General features: G+C 36.8%; 1 protein-coding gene across 2 annotated transcripts in view; it reads right to left on the bottom strand.

The window, feature by feature from the left end:
- Positions 1-25245, bottom strand: part of brd1a (bromodomain containing 1a) — a 54194-nt gene that overhangs the window by 7124 nt on the left and 21825 nt on the right. For both annotated transcript variants that reach the window (XM_059987453.1, XM_059987454.1), the window contains 9 exons: positions 23656-23812; positions 19953-20084; positions 19719-19847; positions 13061-13373; positions 9332-9577; positions 7171-7674; positions 4609-4741; positions 1316-1446; positions 468-574 (listed from right to left, as the gene is read on the bottom strand). In XM_059987453.1, coding sequence (XP_059843436.1) covers positions 468-574; positions 1316-1446; positions 4609-4741; positions 7171-7674; positions 9332-9577; positions 13061-13373; positions 19719-19847; positions 19953-20084; positions 23656-23812 — 1852 coding nt within the window. The remainder of the gene's footprint in view (positions 1-467; positions 575-1315; positions 1447-4608; positions 4742-7170; positions 7675-9331; positions 9578-13060; positions 13374-19718; positions 19848-19952; positions 20085-23655; positions 23813-25245) is intronic.

The following is a 25245-nucleotide window of genomic DNA, read 5'->3' as shown; positions in this document are numbered from 1 at the left end:
AGTTATCATTCTATTGAAATACTTACAGCAAGCAGGTCTTTGAACTTTCACACTATTCAAAAAGCTCAATCATTTGAAGTAGTCAATACAAAATTCTAACTTTATTTTTTATTTTGCTTTTATTTTTTGATATATCACTAACACCTGTTAAAACTTATTACATCAATGCATATTTTTAAATTAAAATTGCTTTCATTTGTCCTATGGTCTTATTCTCCCCACTAAGGAGCTTAAAGACTAGACAAATGCTATGCCTCTTATGTTGCAATATTATCAAATACTTATCTAATATCTACTCATGAAGAATATCAAGCATCCACTTAATTTTGCCTTTTTGATTGAGAGATCATGCCCATTAGTTGACTATGCTGATTTGCAAGTTATGATGAAATAAACTACAGCAAGTTGTGCTTTAATTCTATTTTAACATCATAATAAAGTAAAGTACTCAGTGCAGTTTAACTCACCAAGGCTGGATATGATGGATAACCACTGCACTTTGCCCAAATTAACTTTAAGGGCTCCAAAGCAGAACTGGAATCTGTGGAAGTCCACATACTATTTTGGCCAACCTCTAGAAGAGGAAGATATTTGTAAAATAAATAACAACACTCTTTAATCAACACAATCACACAAAATTCATCAATCCAAGAAATTAAAATCAAATACTAGCTATTTTCTATATTTATGTCAAAATCTTTTATTTTAATGTTACCTTCTTGATATGGCAGAGTGGAAACTTCAACATTACTAAACTTTTCTTTTAAACCTCATTAGAAGTAAAAATCTTTTTTCTGTTCTTTCGCAATTACAGGTTTAGATTTTATTTGGATCTTTTCAAGAATAAAAGCAGGAAACCAGGTTGGAACAAAATGATTTTATGATTTTCACTATCACTTTGGAACATCTAAAGTATAGCACTCATTGATCGAAACCTACTTTCAACTGAACAATTTAATAAATGCAAGAATAACATTTCTATCTATAAAGCCACATCCCAACAAGTGAAGTTAACATTTTATTGAAATACTTTAAGTTGTTAAAATTCAAGGTCATGTTTGAAATGGTCAAATTAATGTCAGCCATTTTAATTATTGTAATAATACAAACAAAATATTTAGAATATGGCTAGTACTGTATGATACTATGAAAATACAACTGCTTTATGAGAATCAAAAGTATAAAATAGAAAAACAGCTACAAATGTATTAAATACTCATATGCCTATAAATATTAGCAATTTTATATTTCCAGATGACATCAACACAGAAAATAAAAGATAAACTGAAAATAGATCAGCTATGTTTACACTTACCTGCTGCAATTCTAGCTGCTTTGGCAAAGTTGCCATTTTCAATACAAGCAATTAATTCATTTCTGTCCTCCAAAGGGTTTCTCCGAGCTAGTGCTGGCTTCCCTTTTCCACATTTAGGAAGACTTATTGTGCTGACAGAAAAAATTATTTTATTTTTAAAATGCAATTTAAAATGCAGTTCTGGAAAGTGAAATCATACATTTAAAACACCATTTATTGTATAATACGCAATGAATTACACTGAAGCTCAAAACTGGAGTAAATGTCAATCTGCTTAATATTTGTGAGATATAAATTGAAAATTATTTGCAGGCTTTATAGGTTACAGCAACATGAACCCTTGACCACCAAACAAGATCTACTTCTGTTTGAGTTGTATATTCCTCAATACCCTTACTGTTAAAATGTTGATTAAATTCAAAGTTACAGACACAATGCTATACTTAAGTTTCTGATGACATCACTGTTGTAGGCTGAACTAAAAGTGGCGACGAATCAACATGTTGGAGAGGGATTGAGAATCTGGCAGAAGGGTGACACAACAACCTCTCACTTAACGTCAGCAAAACCAAAGAGCTGATTATTGAGTACAGTTGGAGGAAACTAAAGGTCCATGAGCCAGTCCTCATCAGAGGATCAGAGGTGGTGAGAGTCAGCAACTTCAAATTACTCCATGTTATCATTTCAAAAGATCTACCCTGGGTCCAGCATGTACAGTGCCTATAAGAAGTATTCACCCCCTTGGAAGTTTTCTTGTTTTATAACACTGAATCACAGTGGATTTAATTTGCCTATTTTGAAACTGAACAACAGAAAAATATGCTTTCGTATCAAAGTGAAAACAGACCTCTACAAAGTGATATAAATTAATTACAAAAATAAAACAAAATAATTGATTGCATTAAGTATTCACCTCCCCCCTTTTATAATGACACACCAAATCATCACTGGTGCAGCCAATTGGTTTTAGAAGTCACATAATCAGTTAAATGGAGATCTGTTTTTTGGAGACCTTTGTGCATTCAAGATGTTTCAATTGATTGTAGTAAAATATATATTTGAATCTGGGAGGTCCAACTGGTGGTGAGTCAGTGTCATAGCAAAAGCTACACCATGAAGACAACAGATTACTCCAAGCAACTCTGTGAAAAGTTTTTTGAAAAGCACAAGTTAGGAGATGGATACAAGAAAATTTCCAAGTCACTGAATATCACCTGGAGTACAGTCAAGTCAATTATCAAGAAACAGAGAGAATATGGCACAGCTGTAAATCTGCTTCGAGCAGACCATCCTCAAAAACTAAGTGACCATGCAAGTAGGCCACCAAGAGACCTATGACAGCGCTGGAGGAGTTACAAGCTTCAGTGGCTGAGATAGAAGAGATTGTGTATACCACAACTGTTGCCCGGGTGCTTCACCAATCATAGCTTTATGGGAGAGTGGCAGAGAAAGCCACTGTTGAAAAAAACTCACATGAAATCTTAGCTAGACTTTGCTAGAAAGCATGTGGGAGACTCTGAAGTCAGCAGGAAGATGGTTCTACGCTCTGATGAAACCAAAATTGAGCTTTTTGACTATCAGACTAAGTGCTATGTTTGGTATAAGCTACACCATATGATCAAAAGCACACCATCCCTGCATGGTGATGGCTGCATCATGCTGTGGGGATGCTTCACTGCAGCAGGCCCTGGAAGGCTTGTGAAGGTAGAGGGCAAAATGAAAGCAGCAAAATACAGGGAAATCCTAGAGGAAAACCTGATGCAGTCAGCAAAAGAGCTGCGACTTGGGAGAAGATATGTTTTCCAGCAAGACAACGATTTCAAGTATAAAACCAAAACTACACAGGAATGACTTAAAAACAACAAAGTTAATGTCCTGAAGTCGGTCCAAACCTCAATCCAATTAAAAATTTGTGGCTGGACTTGAAAAGGGCTGTTCATTCACAATCCTCATGCAACCTGTTGTAGGAAGAATGGGGGGAAATTGCAGTGTCCAGATGTGCAAAGCTGATAGAGACCTGTCTACACAGACACAAGGCTGTAATTGTAAAGGTGCATCTACTAAATACTGACTTGAAGGGGTTGAATACTTATGTAATCAATTATTTTGTGTTTTACATTTCTAATTAATTTAGATCATTTTGTCAAGATCTTGTTTTCATTTTGACATGATAGTCTTTTCTGTTGATCAATGTAAAAAATAAGCCAAAGTATATCCATGGTGATTCAATGTTGTAAAACAATAAAACATGGAAACTTCCAGGGGAAGGGGGTGAATACTTTTTATAGGCACTATACCTGCCATTACAAGGAAGGCACAGCAACACATCTACATTCTTAGATGTTTGCACAAATTCCACATAACATCTAAAACTTTGATAAATTTCTATAGTTATGTGTTGGGGAGCATACTGATTGGTTGCAATTGGCATGTCGACACCAATGCTCTTGAACAAAAAATCCTACAAAAAGTAGTGGAATAAGCCTAGTCCATCATGGGCAAACCCCTTCCCACCATTGAGCACATCTACACAGAGCACTGTCAGTCACAGGAAAGCAGGAGCCATCATCAAGGACCCCTATCACCCAGGCCACACTCTCTTCTCATTGCTGCCATCAGGAAAAAGGTACCGTAGTCTCAAGTCCCTCACCATCAGGTTCAGTTATATTATGTCCCAACCCATTAAATTCTTGAACCAGAGGAGTTAATTTCAATCAACCCAATAATGAACTGATTCCACAACCTATGGCCGCATTTTCAAGGACTCTACAACTAATGTCTCGATATTTATTGTTTATTTATTTACTATTATTGTTATTTTTTGTTTTATTTTTGTACTTGCAGTTTGTCATCTTTAGCACATTGGTTGTTTATCCATCTCTGTCATGTGCCGGTTTTCTTTGATTCTATAGCTTTTTTTTACTATTTACTGTGAATGCCCACACGAAACTGAATCTCAGGGTAGTATATGGTGACATATATGTATTTTGATAATAAATTTACTTCGAACTTCAAAAATTCTTCTTTAATTAAGGTAAAATCTCATCATAAACCAATAACTGCATTTTTACCCCATTTCCCATACAAACATGAGCAACAGATTAACTATTTAAATCTTCAAGGGTATTCAGAGTACCCAGCATTAAGAGAAGGGTTTCCATTACCTCCTACAAATAAAAAAGGTGCAGCTTTTCCTCAGATCTTGCATTGCTACTGAGATTGTATACTTTTCCTCCAAATTTCCTGTTCCTCAAAAAAAATGTCTTTGGGGTTCAAAAAAATAACAAACTTACCTTGCCTGGTTGGAAACTGCACTAACACTAGTGCATATACTTGATTCTGAAGCACAACGACGGCGCTGATGATCAGTTGGATTGATCTGTGGGGTTTCTGGTTTTTCCTCATTACCAAATCCATTGGATAGTGCTAGAAAATTAAATTGTTAACCATAACTAAAACTATATAGTTCAAAATTTAAAACTTTCAAGATTTACTGTTAAGATTTTTATTGCCATTCTTCAGTACACAAATATAAAGAAGAACAAAATGATTGTTACTCTGGATCTGATGCAGCATTAAAAAAACACAGTAAGCATAAAGCACACAATGAATATAAGTACATAAGATTAACTCATATTAGACTGATTGCACAGTATGCATATAAACTGATGTTAGGTACAGGAGTGACTGTCAGGAAATAATACTTTGGTGGTAGGTTGAATTAATGGGTGGAAGTACTGATCTACCTAACAGCTTGGAGGAAGTAACTGTTTTGCTTGGAGGAAGTAACTGTTTTAGAGTCTGGTGGTCCTGGTGTGGATTGGTCACTGTAGATTGTCCTGTGATTATGTTAGGGTTTGTCAAGGGTTGCTGAGGCAGTGTGGCTCAAAGGAGCTACTCTAAATAAATAAATAAACAATGTTTGAGTAGGGTGGATAGGATCCTTCATGGTATTGATGGCCTTTTAACCTTTCTGTAAATATGTCCTTGATGGCATTTAGGCTGCTGGTGGCGGTGTATTAGGCAGTTTTAACTAGCTTCTGTAGAGCCCTCCTGTCAGCTACAGTGCAGTTTCCATACCACACAGTGATGCAGCAGATTAGGATGCTCTCAACTGCACATCTGTACAAGGTTTCTCCACAGTTCCCAGATTTAGTCCTCATTTTAATCAAAAATAAAAGACATTAATTTAATAAATTCCTAGGAGAATTTTATTGAGCAACCAAATAGCTAGTGTGCAATTAATGGAATATAAAATGTATTGCTTAAATGGGATTTTTGATTCCTCCAAGAAACAGAAAAAAGTCATGATGTACAATAAATCCTATCTCAAACTTTTCTGGAGGTCTAGTTTCTTGCAGTTCTCCTGGTTTTTAAAAATATTGAAATAGTACGTTATTCAAACTGAAGTTAGATCAGCAGCTGGAAAGCTCTAGAATGGACCAACAAGAATCAGAAAGCCCTAATAACCCAGTATCAGCACTTACCAGTGACTACAAGAAAGTTGCCCTTTAATATCTAGTGGCACCTATAAGGATCTCCCTTTTGCTAGAAAATTGATGCTTAAAGCTCCAAATTACCTCTGACATAAAACAGCTGGTAGAGTAGGCAAAAACATTAAAGAATTCTCATATTAAAGAATCTTTCAGACAGCAATCAGGAAGGAAAGAGTTTTAATTTTTAAACTAGTCTTTGATATGCTGCAGAGATCACTTAATACCAACTGGGAAATGTATGTGTGACCAAGTCAGATGCTAAAATATCATAACACAATGAATTTTAAAATGTTAGCTCAATTATATGTTTAATTCTGAAGTCTTTATTTTGCATGCATAAAACTTGTGTTCCTAGAGATTAATGCTTAAGGTTTAGAATGCCTTTAAACTCATATATGAAAGGAGAAATTCTTTTAATGTCATCAATCTGAAATGTTATCTTACACACACACACATTTTTATCTAATTTAACATGTTATACTTTGTTACTCAAGGTGTAAAAAGATCTTGGTTTACAAATAACAAATCCTTGTTATATCAGAGGATTTCATTTGATTTTATGAAAGCTGAAAATCCGAAGGCTGTATCACTAACAAGCAACGTTGGCATTTAAGCATTAAATGAAGCACGTATGAAACTCCTGCTGTCAAATTTCATTTTCTATTAAGAACAAACATACTTCTATAAAATGAAAGTTGAGATTATGGATGGGGAGTAAGTATTGAAATACAAGCTCAATTGTTATGCACAATATATAGGCATGTTGATACAGCTAGATCCATACCCTAACAAAACTATCACAACTTGCAATTACAGGGCTATGTTACTAAATGAAGAAAAAAATAATTTAAACCATTTGTAAAAGCTATAAAAGAAGTTTCCGGAACCATCAAGTTTATTAAGCACTGGCCAAGAAGTCATAAACATAACAGTTTATTAGCAGAGAGAGTTCTCCAATTCTGCACCATTAACTCTAAAGTTCCATATAGATGCGTTCAGTCATATTTTAGTTTGTAAGCAACATCATTTGGATCAACAATACACAACTATTTGATATTGTACTTCTAGATCATTAACCCAATTGTAGACAAAGGGTTTCAGGCAGATGTTAACAGTACAAATGAGTTTTCAAAACAACCAAGTGAGATTTGTGAAAAATTAGATATATGTTTAAACAAAAAACAAATAGAAATACCCAGTTTGCTGTGGAAATATATATTTTTTAATTGCTCAGAAATCTATTCTTCAATTAAGGATCAAGTTTAGACATTTATACCACAATGCCACAGACAGCATGAATTATTTTGTTCTCCCAGTATATTACACCAATAATTCTTAAAAAACGTTTGAGATACTCACCCAGGCCTGGTTTTTTGAGGGGTAACTTTTCGCCATCTCCTTCAGAGTCACCACATAAACTACGTGATCTCTTCCTTGGTTGTAATAATGTCTCCAGTCTGGGAATTACCACAGATAAAAATGTTTTTGTCCCAAGCTGCCCTTGATGCGGTTGAGTCTCTGAATTTTTTGCTTGGTTTTGAGAGCACACACTTTTGGGTTTACGGAAGATAACAGAAGAACGTCTTCCAGTATCATCTGGCAGCTCAACAGCTGTAGATTTTTTTGAGCTATTGACATCACCATTGTGCAAGTCATCTGGAGAATGTCCATTCATTATCACATTCTGCAAGGAAGTATTACTTGCTTCACCATCAAATTTAACTCTTTTGTTTAACCTACTCTGGTCAGCGCTAGGTTCTATTGGTTTAAGGATAGGTGGTTCTGATGGAGTATCTGAATTTGGCAGAAGAGGTAAAGAATCAGATGGCTCAAGAGTCGGTGGCACTGAAGACTTAGAATCTCCTGAAACAGTATAAACAATAACAGGACATTTTGTTTTAACAATAGTTCCTGAAAATATTTGTGCCTTCAACCATTTTACCAAATAACATTAGCATCTGTTATTTCATTAACTAGTACTTATAAAAAATTGTCACAAATTAGTTACACAAAAAAGTAATTCAAAACATGTGAGTCAATGAAGCCACTTCTAAGTGACATCTGTCACATTGAGGATTGATATGCGAGTAAAATCGGGCAAGCTTATCTTTAGACATATAAGCTCTATGTACAATTTTAAATTGTATTAAAGCATGTTTAGCACAAATAGAAGAGGAATTAACCATTTGTAAAATTTTTTCCCATTTATCTGTTGATATATTACATCGAAGTTCTTTTTCCCATTCTTGTCTAATTCTATCCGATATTTCTGGCTGTATCTTCATAATCATGTTATAAATAAAAGCTACTAATCCCTTCTGACAAGGATTAAAAGTAAAAATCAAAGCTTGCCCGATTTTACTCGCATATCAATCCTCAATGTGACAGATGTCACTTAGAAGTGGCTTCATTGACTCACATGTTTTGGACATGTCCCACTTTACATAACTATTGGAAGGACATTTTTGATGTCATTTCCTCAGTATGGAATATCGATTTACAACCCCATTTTATTACTGCAATTTTCGGTATACCAAATGAAGATGGCAATCAGCTTTCCCCTTCAATCAGACGAATGATTGCCTTTGTAACATTAATTGCCAGAAGGTCTATATTACAAAACTGGAAAGAAGTAAATCCTCCTACTACATTTCAGTGGTTCTCCCAAACTATTTCTTATCTGAGTTTGGAAAAAATTAGAAGCACTATCTTTGATTCTTCAATTAAATTTGAAGAAACCTGGGGACCATTTATTCGACACTTTCATATGAATTAATTTGGCCTATTTCAGATCCTTTTCTCTACTTATCCTTGTTCAGGTATGGAGTTCCGGAGTTCTTTTCTTGACACCTTCATATATTTATAAAGTGCTATTATTGCCCATGTTAGTTTAGTTTAGTATTTTTTTAATATATATTTTTTCTCATATATAATTTCAATTTTTTTTTCTTTTTTGATGATTATTTTTGTTTTTTTTTCATATATATTTATATAGACTTGATTGATTTATGTACCTTTTGTTGATTGATGTTTAATAGGATATTATTATCCTATTACTAATGTAATCTCAAGTTTATTGAATTTGTAATCTATTCATTATTATGTGTTGTTTTTTTTATATATGAAATTTAATAAAAAGATTGAAAAAGAAAGAAAAAGTAATTCAAGAAAACCCTCAGCAAAACTGAAACCTTATTTTGTGCAAATCTGCATTTAAATCTCCAGATCTATAATATTCAAACATAACTGAAGTTTGCACTAGAGAACAAAATGGACTGAGCATAAATATTTTTGAATGCTCTTGAATTCTGTCACTTGACAGTTGCACTACTGCTTTTGGTGAAATTTTGGTAAAAGGTAAACTAAAAAAAAACTTCTAATGTGTTGTGCAGTCTGCTGATTCCAACTATTTATCACATATTAAGAGCTTTTCTTTACAGAATTATTTCATTTTAGTATAACATAGATTAAAACATTTGCATCAAATATATTTTATAATTAGTTTCATTATGTTTCTTACCATCTTGTTCCGACTTTGCTCCATCATCAGCTAAACTGCTTTCACTGTGTGCATGTTCACTCTGAGCCTTCTGTTGGCTTAATTTGAAGCGAATATTATTAATTTCCTTTCGCAGTAATTTGACGCGTCTAGATTTAGCACTGCAGGCCTTCATTGCACATGTCATATCCAGTTTATCTAGCAATTCTTTGAGCTGCACTTCCAAGGACATGTGCTCTCTATTTGCAGGCATCAGTAATCTATCCACTACAAGGGAGAAAAGAAAAAGACACATATCATTGAAATTAAGCACTCCAATATTCATAAAAGCACCAACAAGATACTGAGTGAAAATCAAAAATTGGTAATGTTAATTCTCCTTCCACAGAAGCCGCTTCACTTGCTATATGTTTCCGACATTTTCAGTACAAATATGGGGATAGGTTTTCTGCCAGTTTAGAATCTAAACCCCAACAACTTAATTAGTTGAACCTATCCAAAAGGTTGAAATCATAACCTTAAAGCAATTCCCCTTTTCCAAGTGCTTTACGATGCTGTCCTTCATTCATGACCACAGAAAAGCTGGACCAAGCAGAGCTCTTACAGATTCTGAATAATTTTTCAATTCTGCTAATCCTTCCTTGGGTCAACATATAATAGCAAGGCTTTAAACTGTTTAACAAAGGCTCAAATTGACAGCGCACAAACTAAACTTCGGTGTAATACAAGTTATTCAAAGTGTTTTGAAATAATGTTTAGGTGAAGTAGTAGACAACATTAAGAGAAGCTGGGAATAGAATTTAAGATGTTAAAAATTGACAAAAACTTTGGTAAATTATAATGTGAAATGGGAAAGATTTCAAATTGTATTTACCAGAAAGTAGGAAAAAGATACTCTGTTACGAGGAACAAACTATATATAGATTCCATGCCATTCACAGTCAAAAGACAAAACACCAAATCTCTAGGAAATAGACAGGAGAGGCATAACTACTCATTTAAAAAGATGAGTAATGTTAAAAGTACTGCCAGATACGTATATTTTAAGAGAAATAGGAAATATCCAGGAGTTATGTACCAACAGTTTCACGTCTATAGTAGAAAAACTACTGGATCTAAAGCACAGAATAGAAGAACGTCTGAAATTAAAGTGTAATAATGAATAAACAGTATATACTTCAAAAGGAAAAATCTTGTTTGACCAATCACACTGATTTTTTTTCTTGACAAAGTTAGAGAGTGAGCGAAAGGAACGAAGAAGATGCAACTTATCTAAATTTTCCAAGAGACTTAAGTTGAGGCATCCCATAATGGATTAATAGACACCGTCAGGTAACATCAAAATAAGTAGCAAGACTTGACTGCTACCAAGCTTTGAGACAAAGTGCAGGATAAAAAATATCTATTCACAGCAGAATGCAAGTAATGCAGGAATTACAGGTGTTTAGAACTTACAATAAATGTTTACTCTGGATTCAAGAGCACTCTTTACACACATGCGGATGAAACACAAACTGGGTGGGAGTCAGTACTGATGAACTACTAGTAAACTACTCGGAAATTAATAAACTTATGAAACGGATATTTAAGTGGAATGGTTTTGATGGGATGAATTAGAAGAGCACTTGTTATTTGGATGGTTTGAATCTAGATGGTATACTGAAACAAGAATTCATAGTACAAGTATACCTACCATCAAGAGGTTGGCCACTAGTAAGAGTATAAAATAAGGAAGCACTAATATTTGAAAAGTAGAGGATGATATGCTAAAGCTGTGTCAAACTTTAGCTCAACCATGCTCAAAGGTTAAATAGTTACAAGGATGATACCAGAAAAGTGAGGACATACAAATGATGTGAAGATAAACAATTCAGAAACAGATTAACAGATTAGGTTACTCTTCACTTTAATACAAGATAGATTACAACCACTTTAACTCACCAGTCTGTGTGGATTCTCAGATCATTCCCATCATCTTAATCCCTCACCCCCCCTCTCCGCTGGCTCAAAGGACAATTTACAGAGGTCAATTAGCTTACTAATCTACATGTCTTTGAGAAATGGGATCCAGGCATCCAGGATTCCTCCCATTTCTCACAACCAGAGGGAGAATGTGCAAACTCTACCCCAACAGAAGTTCAAGATCGAACTAGGTCAGAGGAATTGTGATGCAGCTGTTTACTGCACTGGTATTTGGCAAAAAGCAACTAAGGACTGACCAAATAAAACTCTTGAAAATGAAAAAAGGGATGTTTTATATATAGAATGCATACAGAGAATATTTCTGCTTATGGGAAAAGAGGTTAACTAGAGACTATCAATATAATTCAATCACCAAGAGATCTAATAAGGAATTCAGAAGACACTTCCTTACCAAAGGGTGGTAAGAATGTTACCTTGAAATAAGTAGTACAGATGCATTTAAGATGAGCCTGAATAAGCATGAGGGAAAAGGCAGTAGCGGGTTATACTGATAGATGATGGTGACCAAAGACTGGAAGAGGCTTGGCTGAATGGTGTAAATGACTTATTTACATGACTAACAGTTTTTATAAACCTTATGAACTGATTATGTCTGGTAGATTACCATTTTTAGCTTTAATGATATAACAGTATAGATTTAGCATTAAATACAAATGATTATGTTAATTACTTTCAGGAACTTGCACTATAACCTGGCCACGCAATTGACAATTTCAAGTGCATTTTCAGAATAAAATTTTCAACTGCAGCGACAGGGGGAGCACCATATCATGGAGTTTAAGGCTTTATGCTCAACACAATTGTTCTATGCTTTACTTTCACTTAAACAAAACATAATTGTCAAGCAAAGCAAAGAGATTATGTTCTACTTTCTGTTTTAAAGCCAGATTATATGCTTCATATGTTTTAACTTGGATCAATAAATTAGAAGCAATTTATTTTCTTCATAAACATTTACAATTGCATCTCAATTTCTTAAGTGAAACTATTTGCAAAGCATAACTTCTCCACACTGGTGAAATTTGAAAAAACATTTAAATAAAACCAGTAAAAAAATGATTAAAATACAGGATACATAAACTATTAAATCTTAACTTGAAGCTTCTTAGATAAAACTTCATTCTGTGATTATTCGAAAATCCTTAAATCATAATAAGGACAACAAATTCAACATCCTCAATGTTTTTCCCATTTAGGTAGTTATTCAATGAATCCCATAGCCCTCCTCTTTCCACATGATACTAAGTACATTTGTTTTTGGTCTTAATTCAAAAGAAGGCCAATGAGCACACTGGGTATAGCTGAGCAACCTTGCAGCTATTTTTATGGGAATATGCTGGCTAACTGCAGAAACCCATGTACTATAGGGACAATACGTAAACCCCAGAAAAGCAGAAACTGAAATATGAAAATTCCACATAACTCAGAACAGAACTGGGTACCTGGGGTTATGGGGTAGTAATGTTAACCTCTCTGCTGCCATGCCATCCTGCATTTGAAAATTCAAGCAGTTTCTTCCTCAAACCCCCCGCTCCACCCTGCCCCCAGCAATGATGCTGCTGAGCTTGCTAATTCTTGCAGCATTTTCTGTTTGTTTCAGATTTCCAGGATCTGAATTTTGCTCCAATTACATTTCAAATGATATGTGATATTCCCAAATAAGTAACTGTAATTCCACATGATGTATCTAAAACACTGGTAAACTTGGTTGTTCTTTAGAGATAATTGCTACAGTAGGCCTGCCTAAGAAGAAAAATAAATAAATACCGTCTTCCCACGTCAAAGGTTTAGCTGCTTCACTCTTTGGTGGTTCAGGCAGATGCATTGAAGTTTCATAGTCGTAACCAATTCGATCAGCCTCACGACGAGCTTGCCTTAATATAACACCTCCCTGATCTCTTAATCGCACAGCTGCTCGGTAAAATATTGTGTCCTTTGCATTGTATTTCATACAGTTATCTATAATAAGGTTAATATCAGATTCAAACTCATCCAGGTTATTATAACCATGATCTTCTATCCTTTTCCTCATTGTGGAGAAGTCCATTGGATGCGTTATATGATCTAAATAATCTGGAACCTGAAAGATAAAGTTTTAATAAATGATGAGCTTTTTTATGTGCCTAAATCACTACCATCAAATGAAAGAGGTCCATGCATTTTAAAGGCGCATACATTAACATTAAAATTTCAGTAAATGCAAGTATGAGGTTCAAAATTAGGAAGTTTTCTTTTAAGTAAAAGCTGAGAATACAGTTGGCCCTCCTTATCCTTGGGTTCCGCATGCACGGATTCAACCAACCACGGATCGGGAAAACCCAAGTTCTCTCTCCAGCACTCATTGTTTGAGCATGTATGGACTATTTTTTCTTGTCATTATTCCCTAAACAATACAACAACTATTTATATAGCATTTACATTGTATTAGGTATTATAAATAATCTAGAGATGATTTAAAAGTGCAGGCAGTCCCTGGGTTATGAATGAGTTCTGATCCTGAGTCCATTTTTAAATCAGATTTGAAGTCGGAACAGGTACATCCGGTATTATTTAGCGTCAGTTAAACGTTTTTCTTAGTATATAGTATATATTTTACCTTTCTAGGCATATAAAACACTTAAGAAACATAGGTATTTCAATAATTAAACCACTGCGTTGCTTAGTAATAACTGTAGCTTTCATCGGGGCAGGGCCTTTCACATGCTCCGTTAAAGTTGTTCCGATCGTTGACTGTCTGTGGCCTAACGTTTTTCCAACAACTGATGGCGCTTCACCTTTTTCTGATCACTTTATTACTTCCACCTTATTATCAATTGTGATCGTGATTAGTTTCGTGAACAGAAACACTGTGGATTCAGAGCTGTGCCAGGTCCTAATGTCCACCGCACTGAGACAGGTTAAATAAGGGACTTATTTAGCATCCATGTTTTTTGGTACCTGCGGGGGTCCCGGAACCAATCCCCCACCGATAACGAGGGCCGGCTGTACTGCCATATGGTTCATTACCTGGGAACATCTGCTCAACAGATGGTCAAACAATACTCTTACAAGTGCAGGTATTACTTCCAAAATAAGCAAAGGATGTGGGAAACAGGACATTGCCAGCACATCTAAAACCAACACTTAGCATATCTCCACATACTTTTCAAGTGCTTAAGCTAATATGGGCTCATTATTAACCACCTATATTTCAGTTCAGCTTGTTTACTATCGGGTTTCTCAGCCATTGCATATCTGTAGAAGGTACGACACCCCTGCATCAAGTCGATGTTATTATGGACTTCCCACTGCCCTGCACTACCAAAACACTGCAAGTTTTCTATCTGCAAATTCTATCACCATTTCAGCCTGTGCTCCCCTTGCATATTGGCCTTAAAGACAGTGCCCCTACTTACATGTTTGAGTGGTCAGCAGACATGACTAGAATATTTGACGACACCGAATGAGCTCTTTTGAACGCGACTATTGTCAAACCCGTTCGCCAACATGCCATTTGACATCACTACTGACGCCTCAGACTATGCTGTGGGTGCTGTGCAGTTGAGCAGTTGGTTGGAGGCGTGTGGGAACCACTCGGCTAGCAGCTCTCTGCCCCCACCCTGCCGATCCCCACAAGAGGAAATACAGCATGCTTGACTGCTAGCTTCTCTGCCTCTATCTAGCCAGCCATCATTTTCATTTTCTACTGGAGGATCAGTACTTCACAGCATTCATCGACCACAAATCCTTCAAGCACGATACTCAAAGCCTCAGACCCTTGATCTATATGGCAGTAATGCCACCTGGTGTACATTTTGGAATTCATGACTGACATACAGCACATCAATGTAAATAATAATGCTGTGACCGACTGCCTCAAGGCCCGCCATCAATGCCACGCTGGCAAAGCAGCCGAGTAAGCTACTGACCCAGAGGACAGGCTTACAGAACAGCAGTTTGTGGCTAGTTGCGTCAAGTTCAGGGACACAAGAGCTTTTCTCCTGTGTGATGTCTCAACCGGTTGTCCTTGCTCCATAGTGCTTGCAAACTTGAAGCACGCTGTTTTTAACTCCATTCATGGCCCCTCACATCTGGGCAGGAAGGCTTCGCAAAAAATGGTTGCTTTAAAGTTTGTATGGCCTGATCTTAGGAAGGCCATGCGAGATTGGAGTACAGCCTACATTGTGTATCAGCAGGCGAAAATTAACCTTCACGTTCGGGCACCATCAGAACCTTTCCAGGTCCCTGACTAATGGTTTGACGACGTCAATGTGGACTTAGTTGACCCTCTTACCACCTCCCCACCCGCCGCGGTTTCACACATCTGGTTGCCATGGTGGACTGACACACCAGATGGTCACAAGTTGCCCCTCTAGTGTCAACCATAGCTGCGGATATGGCTCAGGCATTCATCAACACCTGGGTCACTCAGTGCGGCACCTCAGCTGATATTTCCTTCGACTGCATTCCCCAATTCATGTCAGACTTCTGGACCAAAAAAGCCCAGGACTTCAGCGTTAGATTACATCGCATTATGGTGTATCACCCACAGACCAATGGCCTGTGCAAATAGTTTCACCACTCCTGGAAGGCTGCTCTGAGGGCCTGGTTGATGGAATGTAGGTATAATCATCTCTGGAGGGCACTGCTGAAGCTCAGAACAGCTCCAAAAGAGTACATGAAATCCTCTGCAGCTGAGTTGATATACAGGAAGCCGATACATAATTTTATACCGGTGTCATGACCACTTAGTTGGTGTCTCAGTAAACATACCCTTTTCAGTAAACTCAATTCCTTTACACTGCCATAATGGCATAGAGCAGTCTTGGGTTCCAGTTGACCTACATTCTACATTGTTTGATTTTGTCCGCCATGATACACACTAACACTGCCTTAAGACTGTTACGGATGGCTCATACCATGTATTGGAATAGGGTGAAAAGACTTTTGTTGTAAATAGGAAGGGTAAACCTGAATGTTTTTCTGTGGATCACCTTCAACTGGCCCACCAAGACCTGGATGGTTCCACGCGATACCCCTCAATTCACATGAGCGCATCAGGACACCCGTGGACAAGCCAGAGGAACCTGCTGCTTGCTGTTACTCCAAACAAGGCACACAAGACCCTAGCCAGGCTCACAATGCCAGTTTTGGTGAATTCTGGAAGAGGGGAGCCTGTGTACAGAGTAATGTAATGGATGACAGATGACACATATTGTTCACTAGTTGACATAATTCACAAACACCATCACTGAGTTGTATTCCCTTTAAGAGACAGTGTCTGACGTAATGTCAGTGTAAGACAACTTTTGTTTGTAATCTAAGTAAAGGGCTGTGGCTTCTGTTAAGCACATAGAATGACTTCTGCATGTTTTATTCACAAAATCCTACACCATCAATTGGCACTTAGTTCAATGGTATAACTGCAGCTTCTGTATTTTAGAAAACTCTATGACCTTCAGTTTCTTTTCCTCTCCTATTACCTGCAGAAATAAAAAAAAATTAATGCTTCCTTGAACCAAATTTCCCAGTCAACAATCTTTTAGTTGTCCTCAATTGGTTCAAAATAATTCTTATTCTCTTAAATCAAAGGGAATATTTAATACCGATGGTCCCTTTATAACTTAATTCTTGGCATTAAATAACATTCCTCTAAACCTAAGCTATACTGCTTCGAAAGCTAACATAGCCAGACAAATCACAATTCCCAGAATGCTTCACTTTACTACAAGCGTAGACAATATAGTATACTGGTACCACATTTAGTACCATCTTGCAATGCAGTGTCTCTGATAGTGCTTTTGAAACTACAGTTCAAACAGGTAGATATCCTGATGTACTTCTTAAAAACACTTGCTTGGGCTCAACATAGTACGTTCAAAATCTGCCTCAAACGTCTGTTCTCCATGAGTACTCATACAGCAATGAAATGATCTCATTGCTACACTCATCAATCTGGAATGAACCACCTTGGCAATGTAGAGAGGTTGCCTGTGAGGACAACACTAAGGCCAGTCAGCATGAGCACACAAGACTCAAGTAAACCCTGGATAGCGGGATGAGTACAGCCCATTGTTGAGGACAGGCACAGTCCATATTACATACTGACAAACCATTCTGGATAGAACAGTCTCTCTCATCAACTTCCGTAGAAACAATGGAAGCTGTTGCATCTTCCTTCTTATTTACAGTTGCCGGAACAAGTTTGTAAATCCTTTGCAATTACCTGGTTTTCTGCATTAATTATTCAAAAAATGTAGCCTGATCTTCATCCAAGTCATAATAATAGACAAACATAATCTGCCTAAACTAACAGCACACAAACAATTGTACTTCTTCTCATCAATACCGAGTACAGCATTTAAACAATCACAGTCTGGGTTCAAAAAAGTATGTGAACCTCTGTGCCTTCTGCCTTCTACAAAAGCTATTAGGAATCAGGCATTCCAATCAATGAGATGAGATTTGAGATGTGGGCTGCAGAGCTGCCCTGCCCTATAAAAAACGGTAAGTCACAAAGTCAGGTTACTGACAGGACTGCTCTTCTCAAGAAAGATCTGTTAACATGCACCATCCCTCAATCAAAACAACTTTCAGAGGACCACAGAAGAGGAATTGTAGAGATGAATGAAGCTCGAAAAGGCTACAAAAGCATTTCTAAAGGCAGGAGTGTTCATCAGTGCACAGTAAGAGAAACTGTCTACAAATGGAGGAAATACACTACTGTTGCTACTCTCCCTAGGAGTGGGCATCCTGCAAAGATCACACCAACAGCACAACATGCAATGCTGAAGAAGGTGTAAAGAACCCAAGGGTAACAGTAAAAGACCTGCAGAAATCTCTAGAACTTGCTTAAGCCTCTGTTCATGTGTCCACTGTTAAAAAAACACTGAATAAGAATGGTGTTCATGAAAGGACAGCATGGAGGAAATCACTGCTCTCCAAAAACAAAACTGCAGCATGTCTCAAGTTTGTAAAAGACCACCTGGATGTTCCACAACACTTGTGGGACAATGTTCTGTGGTCAGATGACACAGAAGTTGAACTTTTTAAGCAGAAAAAGTTTAGTTTGGAGGTGAAAGGGCATTGCACACCAACACCAAAATCTCATCCCAACTGTGAAGCATGGTGAAAGGAGCATCATGGTTTGGGCATGCTTTGCTGTCTCAGGGTCTGGACAACCTGCAATCGTTTAGGGACCAATAAATTCAAATTTGTATTAGGACATTTTACAGGAGAATGTCAGGGTAGTGGTCTGTCACCTCAAGCTTAATAGAAGTTAGATGATGTAACAAGACAATGATCTGAAACACAAGAGTAAATCAACTACAGAATGGCTTAAAAAGAAGAAAATTTGTGTTTTGGAATGGCTGAGTGAAAGCCCTGATCTTAATTATATTGAGACGTTGTGGCATGATGTGAAGAGACCTGTACATGCAAGGTATCCCTAACATATTGATGAACTGAAACAGTTTTGTATGGAGGAATGGTCTAAACCTCCTACCCGCTGTTGTGCAAGTCTAATCAGCAACTACAGTAAACGTTTGGTGGAGGTTTTTGCTAATAAAGGAGGCTCTACCAGTTATTAAATACAAAAGATCACATACTTTTACCAGCCTGGACTATGAAAGATTAAGCAATGTGTTCAACAAAGACATGAAAAGTACAATTGCTTGTATGTTATTAGCTTAGGCAGATTGTGTTTGTCTATTATTGTGACTTAGATGAAGATCAGACCACATTTTATGAGAAATTAATGCAAAAAATAGGTAATTGCAAAGGGTCACAAACTTTTTCCTGCAACTACAGCTACATACCTTTCTCTACCTCACTACAGATAAATACAGGCTTCCATCACACCTAATAGGGGGTGACAGAGGAACTGAATGATGTGGAGTCACTGCTGGTCCTCACCAATGACCCATCCAACATTAGCACTCACTCAGCCATTTACTGATGAGATTATCAACCATTAGCAGAGTAATAAACCTTAACACAGCACCACTGCTTACACACAACAAATTATAATGCTTTCATGAATGCATTCCATGTGCTGATTGATGTCCAATGTGATCTATTCTCCTATACTTTAGTCCTTCAAATATACAAAATCAACACTCAAAATAATCAGTTTTGATTATACTCCACACCTTTCAATGTTGAACAAAGCCGCCCAATTCCCTTTGAATTTTTATTATGTTGTGCTTTTTAACCACTTGGAATACAATCTGTTCTACCCACTTCCGTTCTCAAGAATATAACATAGTTTCCTAAACAGATATTAATCTCAGTTTTTAATCACTTGCTCAGTATATTGATTTTTTTTGTCATCTAAAGCTGCCTATTTTCAATAAAGCTGACATCTTGAAAGAGTCTTGGATGGCAAGGTGGAACTATTGAAATTCTGGGCAGAGGAAAGAACAGACTTTGGTAAAAAGATTTGTACCTCTTTCAAGCTCACTGGCTGAGCAAATATATGTGCTGTATCCTTTTCCTGAATCTGGTCCAAAATTGAACGTAACATGACAGTTAATGGTGTTAGCTGGAGCTCCATTGCAACTTGCTGAACCTTGACCTGCCAATATTTAATTGCATAGATTAAAAAATCTACAACACAGAAGTAAAATTGAAAAACACCTTCTAAATTGAATAATTATTTGAATTAGTTAATAATGGATACCTGTTCACGTTTTAACTTTTCACGTTTGCGAATAAGTTCAACTAGCAAACGCGCTCTCTCAAGGTCATGACGGAGCCTTTGCCAATATTTCAACTGCTCTTTCAAGCCATTTTTCTGTTCGTCATTTGTTCTCTTTTTTTGGTACAAGAGGAAAGAGAAAGAGGAGGAAAAATATCTTTAAGAACAGTGAAACATTTTCACCTTGAAAATACAAACAAGCAACAACAGCAATATCTTGAGTACAAGAGTCAATTTTTTCTAATTTCACTTACAGTTCTAGCTAAAATATTCTTGTTTATCAAAATTAACTGTAGTTCATGAAAGCCTATCAACAAAATCCATAATACTCCATCGCAGAATTTCTTTGCTTCAGAAATTTGAATACTTTAGTTTTATTTTGCTTTAGGGCTTACTGCAGGGTGTTCTAGAGTTTTAAAACATCAAATGAATCACAAATAATCAGAGAAAAAAATTGAAAAAAAAACAGTGGACTGTTTCTATCGTCCACTTGCTTTCTTTTATACCTTCCTGGATTTTTCGTTCCCATTTCAATGCCTTCCTCCATTTATTTCTAGTCTCCTGGATTAGTTGTAAACTTGTCAAATTCTTATTCTAACCTTTTACCAATCCTCCAACTTTCTACTCTCTTGTCACAAAGTAGGTTCCCTCGTGGAAGTGCATGCTTTTGTGTGTGTACATTTCTGTATAGAGGGTTTTTGGCCAACATGTAAAGTGGTCTATTGAAGCACATATTGCTACTTCTCACTTACGACTGAAGTACTTTAATCTGAAGTACCACTTTAATCACTCTTTCTTCCTAATTAACCTTATCAATTTCCTTGCCAATTCATTCTTCCCTCCCAGTGGCAGATCACTATTCACAACTGCACCCAATAACCCCTTCCAGAATATCTAAAGAGATTTGTAAACTGGTCTTTTATGCACAGACATAAACTTGGATGCAAGCTTGATGGTATCTTGATTCTTACAACTGAATGGTAGTGTTAACGATGTCCGATAGTGAAAATAGTTAAGTGAATGTTTCTTGCAACTATACTGCATGGCATGGCAGGTGGGAAAATTACTGAGAAGCTCTTGTTGTTGCAGCAAAGATTTGCAAACAGCACCACCAAGACTTGGCATTAGAGACTGAGAAAGGTTAGTTTCTTGCAAGTGCAGAATTCAAAGATACAATCATTGAAAAATAGGTGATGGGTAGGCAGCTGAGGGAATTATTCACAGTATCAGCTAACTTGTGATGAACTAGTGAAGGATTTTAGGTGGTCAGTGCTCTGTGGGAAAAGATTTTAAACATCAAGAGTGAGTGCAATGTTCAAGACAAATTCAGAAAGCAGACGAAAAAATAGATGAGATGCTGGTAGAGTAGTGCAAGAATGCGGGCTTATGATTGTGCTTGTTAATGGAGAAGTTCATCTGAAAGTTTGTGGAGGGAGATGCTGAAGGTGAAGGAGTTGTTATCTCTTCATCATTTCCAGGTTTTGACAGTGGGGGGGGAAAAAAGGTGTATTAGCTAAACCAGCTATGCACTTTGCCCAACTTGTCTGCTGCTTTAGGACTTAACAGGGGGAAAACTGAGGATCATACCAACCATAATTGCTAGAGATAAAGATATTAGTGATATTTCATTCAGAAGATCATGAGGATTAAGAAATTATACTTCTACAGTACTTAGAGCTGGCAGTTTGAAAGCTCAATTGTAAGTACCTATTGAAGTACAGTTGTAATTTACTAATCACTTGTGTAGCTTCTAACATGCTGCCCTGAAGCAACACCACCTATTTTTAAAAAAATTCAATAATGGTAAATTAAGACAGTGCTAGGATACAGGACAAATTTTCACTGCATAGATTTTATATTACAAACCCCATTTCCAGGAAAGTTGGGATATTTTCCAAAATGCAATAAAAACAAAAATCTGTGATATGTTAACTCACTTGAACCTTTATTTAACTGACAAAAGTACAAAGAAAAGATTTTCAATAGTTTTACTGAACAACTTAATTGTATTTTGTAAATATACACAAATTTAGAATTTAATGGCTGCAACACACTCAACAAAAGTTGGGACAGAGTTAAAATAAGATTGAAAAGTGCACAGAATATTCAAGTAACACCAGTTTGGAAGACTCTACATTAAGCAGACTAATTGGTAGCAGGTGAGGTATCATGACTGGGTATAAGAGTAGCATCCATCAAAGGCTCAGTCTTTGCAAGCAAGGATGGGTCGTGGCTCACCCCTTTGTGCCAAAATTCGTGAGAGAATTGTTAGTCAGTTCAAAAGGAACATTTCCCATTACAAGATTGCAGAGAATTTAGGTCTTTCAACATCTACAGTACATAATATTGTGAAAAGATTCAGAGAATTCAGAGACATCTCAGTGCATGAAGGGCAAGGTCGGAAACCACTGTTGAATGTGCGTGATCTTTGAGCCCTCAGGCGGCACTGCCTAAGAAACTGTCATCCTACTGTAACAATTATAGCCACCTGGGCTCGGGAGTATTTTGGAAAACCATTGTCACTTAACACAGTCCTTCGCTGCATCCAGAAATGCAACTTGAAACTGTACTACGCAAGGAGGAAGCCATACATCAACACTATGCAGAAACACTGGAGAGTTCTCAGGGCCCGAGCTCATCTCCGATGGACCGAAAGACTGTGGAACCGTGTTCTGTGATCAGATGAGTCCATATTTCAGCTAGTTTTCGGAAAAAATGGGTATCAAGTTCTCCGTGCCAAAGATGAAAACGACCATCCTGATTGTTATCAGCGAAAGGTGCAAGAGCCAGCATCTGTGATGGTATGGGGGTGCATCAGTGCCCACGGCATGGGTGAGTTGCATGTCTGTGAAGGTACCACTGACTCTTGAGGTGTATATTAGGATTTTAGAGAGACATATGTCGCCAAGAAGGTGACGTCTCTTCCCAAGACGTCCATGCTTATTTCAGCAGGACAATGCCAGACCACATTCTGCATGGGCTACAACAGAGTGGCTTTGTCGACACAGAGTGTGTGTGCTTGACTGGCCTGCTGCCAGTCCAGATCCATCTCCTATTGAAAATGTATGGTGCATCATGAAGAGAAGAATCAGGCAATGGAGATCACGGACTGTTGAACAGCTGAAGTCTCATATCAAGCAAGAATGGACAAAATTTCCAATTGCAAATCTACTACAATTAGTATCCTCAGTTCCAAAACGATTAAAGTGTTATTAAAAGGAAAGGTGATGTAACACAATGGTAAACATGCCTCTGTCCAACTTTTGTTGAGTGTGTTGCAGCCATCAAATTCTAAATTTGTGTATATTTACAAAATACGATTAAGTTAGTCGGTAAAACTATTGAAAATCTTTTCTTTGTACTTTTGTCAGTTAAATAAAGGTTCACGTAAATTAACATATCACAGATTCTTGTTTTTATTGCATTTTGGAAAATATCCCAACTTTTCTGGAAATGGGGTTTGTAGATACACACGTTAGTGTTTTTTTTTTAGATACAATTTATTCCCCAGCATTTTGTGTGGGCAAAGCAGTTTATAGATATTCATAGATTCATTAAAATTAAGACTGTTATGTTCAGTCTCGTAAATGCCAACCTTATAAAGCAGATACGTTCAAATGTTTTATCACAAATCAGATATTAAAAACAGCCTGCACTAGTTTCAGTAAGAGGAAATCAACATTACCTGTTGTGAATTTCTCTGAGACTGCAAATGTGACTGTAAACGACGAAGGAGAGGTACACCATTTCTTGATTGTCGTTTAAGTGTCCAGTAAACATACACCCTCTGTATAAATTGTTTTTTTCGTGGTATTGATACCTGACTCATTATTTTGTTTAGCCTGCAAAGATAATAACTCACTTTTAAAAGTTAATTCATACATAACAAGAATAATGGGGAACAAAATTGAGGATGTGATTATGCATAATTAATTTAGTGCCAAATTTTCTATGCTTATATTAAATTTTTTAAAAGGGCACATACCTCACAATTTTGTTTCTGCAAAGCACAGTAAATGTTTATAGATTCATTAAAAATAAAAGTGGATATCACAATGATCATTTTTATCATTTTAAATCACAGAAAATTACGAGTGGCTAAGATATGATGCATGTAACTTCCTTTGTATTACGAATGTACTTACTGACAAAAATGTTGTGGGGAATTTAGGGTAAGGTGATCTTTTAAAAAAAAAGATACATGTATATTCAAGTTAAATATAACCAGCAATTTGAATGTTAGGAGAACTACTTCAAAAAAAAACTAGACTCAGTAATCTTGTGCACTTCCTTAATTTACAACATGAAGAACACTGAAAATTCTGTCACAGCTGCTCTTTATAACCATAAAATATACATTTTCTCTAGTTTAAAAAACCTTAATCTCATTACATGACCAGATGTGTGCAGAAAAAGTACAATGCAACACCAACATGACTCTTATACACTAGCAAATTAGCAAGTTTCACTGAAGTCTCAACATGATTCTATTAAACTTTATTCAGAATAAATCTGTCACTCTACCTAGAGCCTAATGCTACTTGACATCCACTTCTGGGTGAATATTAATTTCTGATATCTAAAAAGTCATCCCAAGTCCACAGAACAACCCAGTAATAAACACAAACTGCAGGCCAGGCAGCATCTATGCAAAACAGTCGAAGGGCCTTGGCCTGATACATCATTTGTTTACTCTTTTTCATAGATGCTGTCAGCCTGCTGTGTTCCTCAAGCATTTTGAATGCATTACTTTGATTTCCAGCATCTGCAGATTTTCTTTCGTTTATGGAACAGCCCAATACCCTTGATAGCAACATTAAACTACCCTCCATGGATGAACCACATTGCCTACAATCACAATATCATATATTATCACAGGTTTAGTTCCTGATTCCATTCCATCTTATTATCTACTTCCATTTTGAAATGAATAACCTCCACCATATTTTCTTATCTACTGCAGAAACCCTCATCTATACCCTTGTTACATAGGGTGGAGCTTAGGAGCCTAAAGGTGACTCCTTTGCTTGCATCTTCAGAAACAGCTCTATTTCTATCTAGTTTTCCCTTTCAGAGTTCTTTTGAAGACTCTGACCTGGAGTTACACGCTGACTTTGGTTCCTTGCAGAAATGGGACCCGCTCTCGGGGTCTCACGACTGGCCGCTATTCAATGTAATAAGGATGCAGCCTAGAAGACTAGCATGCCTTCAGGGTTCTGGGATTTCATGGCTCTAGAGGTGGGCGGACTCAAGGTCAGTGCCTTTGCAGGAAATT

The sequence above is a fragment of the Hypanus sabinus genome, chromosome 13 (assembly GCF_030144855.1).
Source record: "Hypanus sabinus isolate sHypSab1 chromosome 13, sHypSab1.hap1, whole genome shotgun sequence".
NCBI lineage: Eukaryota > Metazoa > Chordata > Chondrichthyes > Myliobatiformes > Dasyatidae > Hypanus > Hypanus sabinus.
This window is presented reverse-complemented; position numbering and strand designations above follow the sequence as displayed.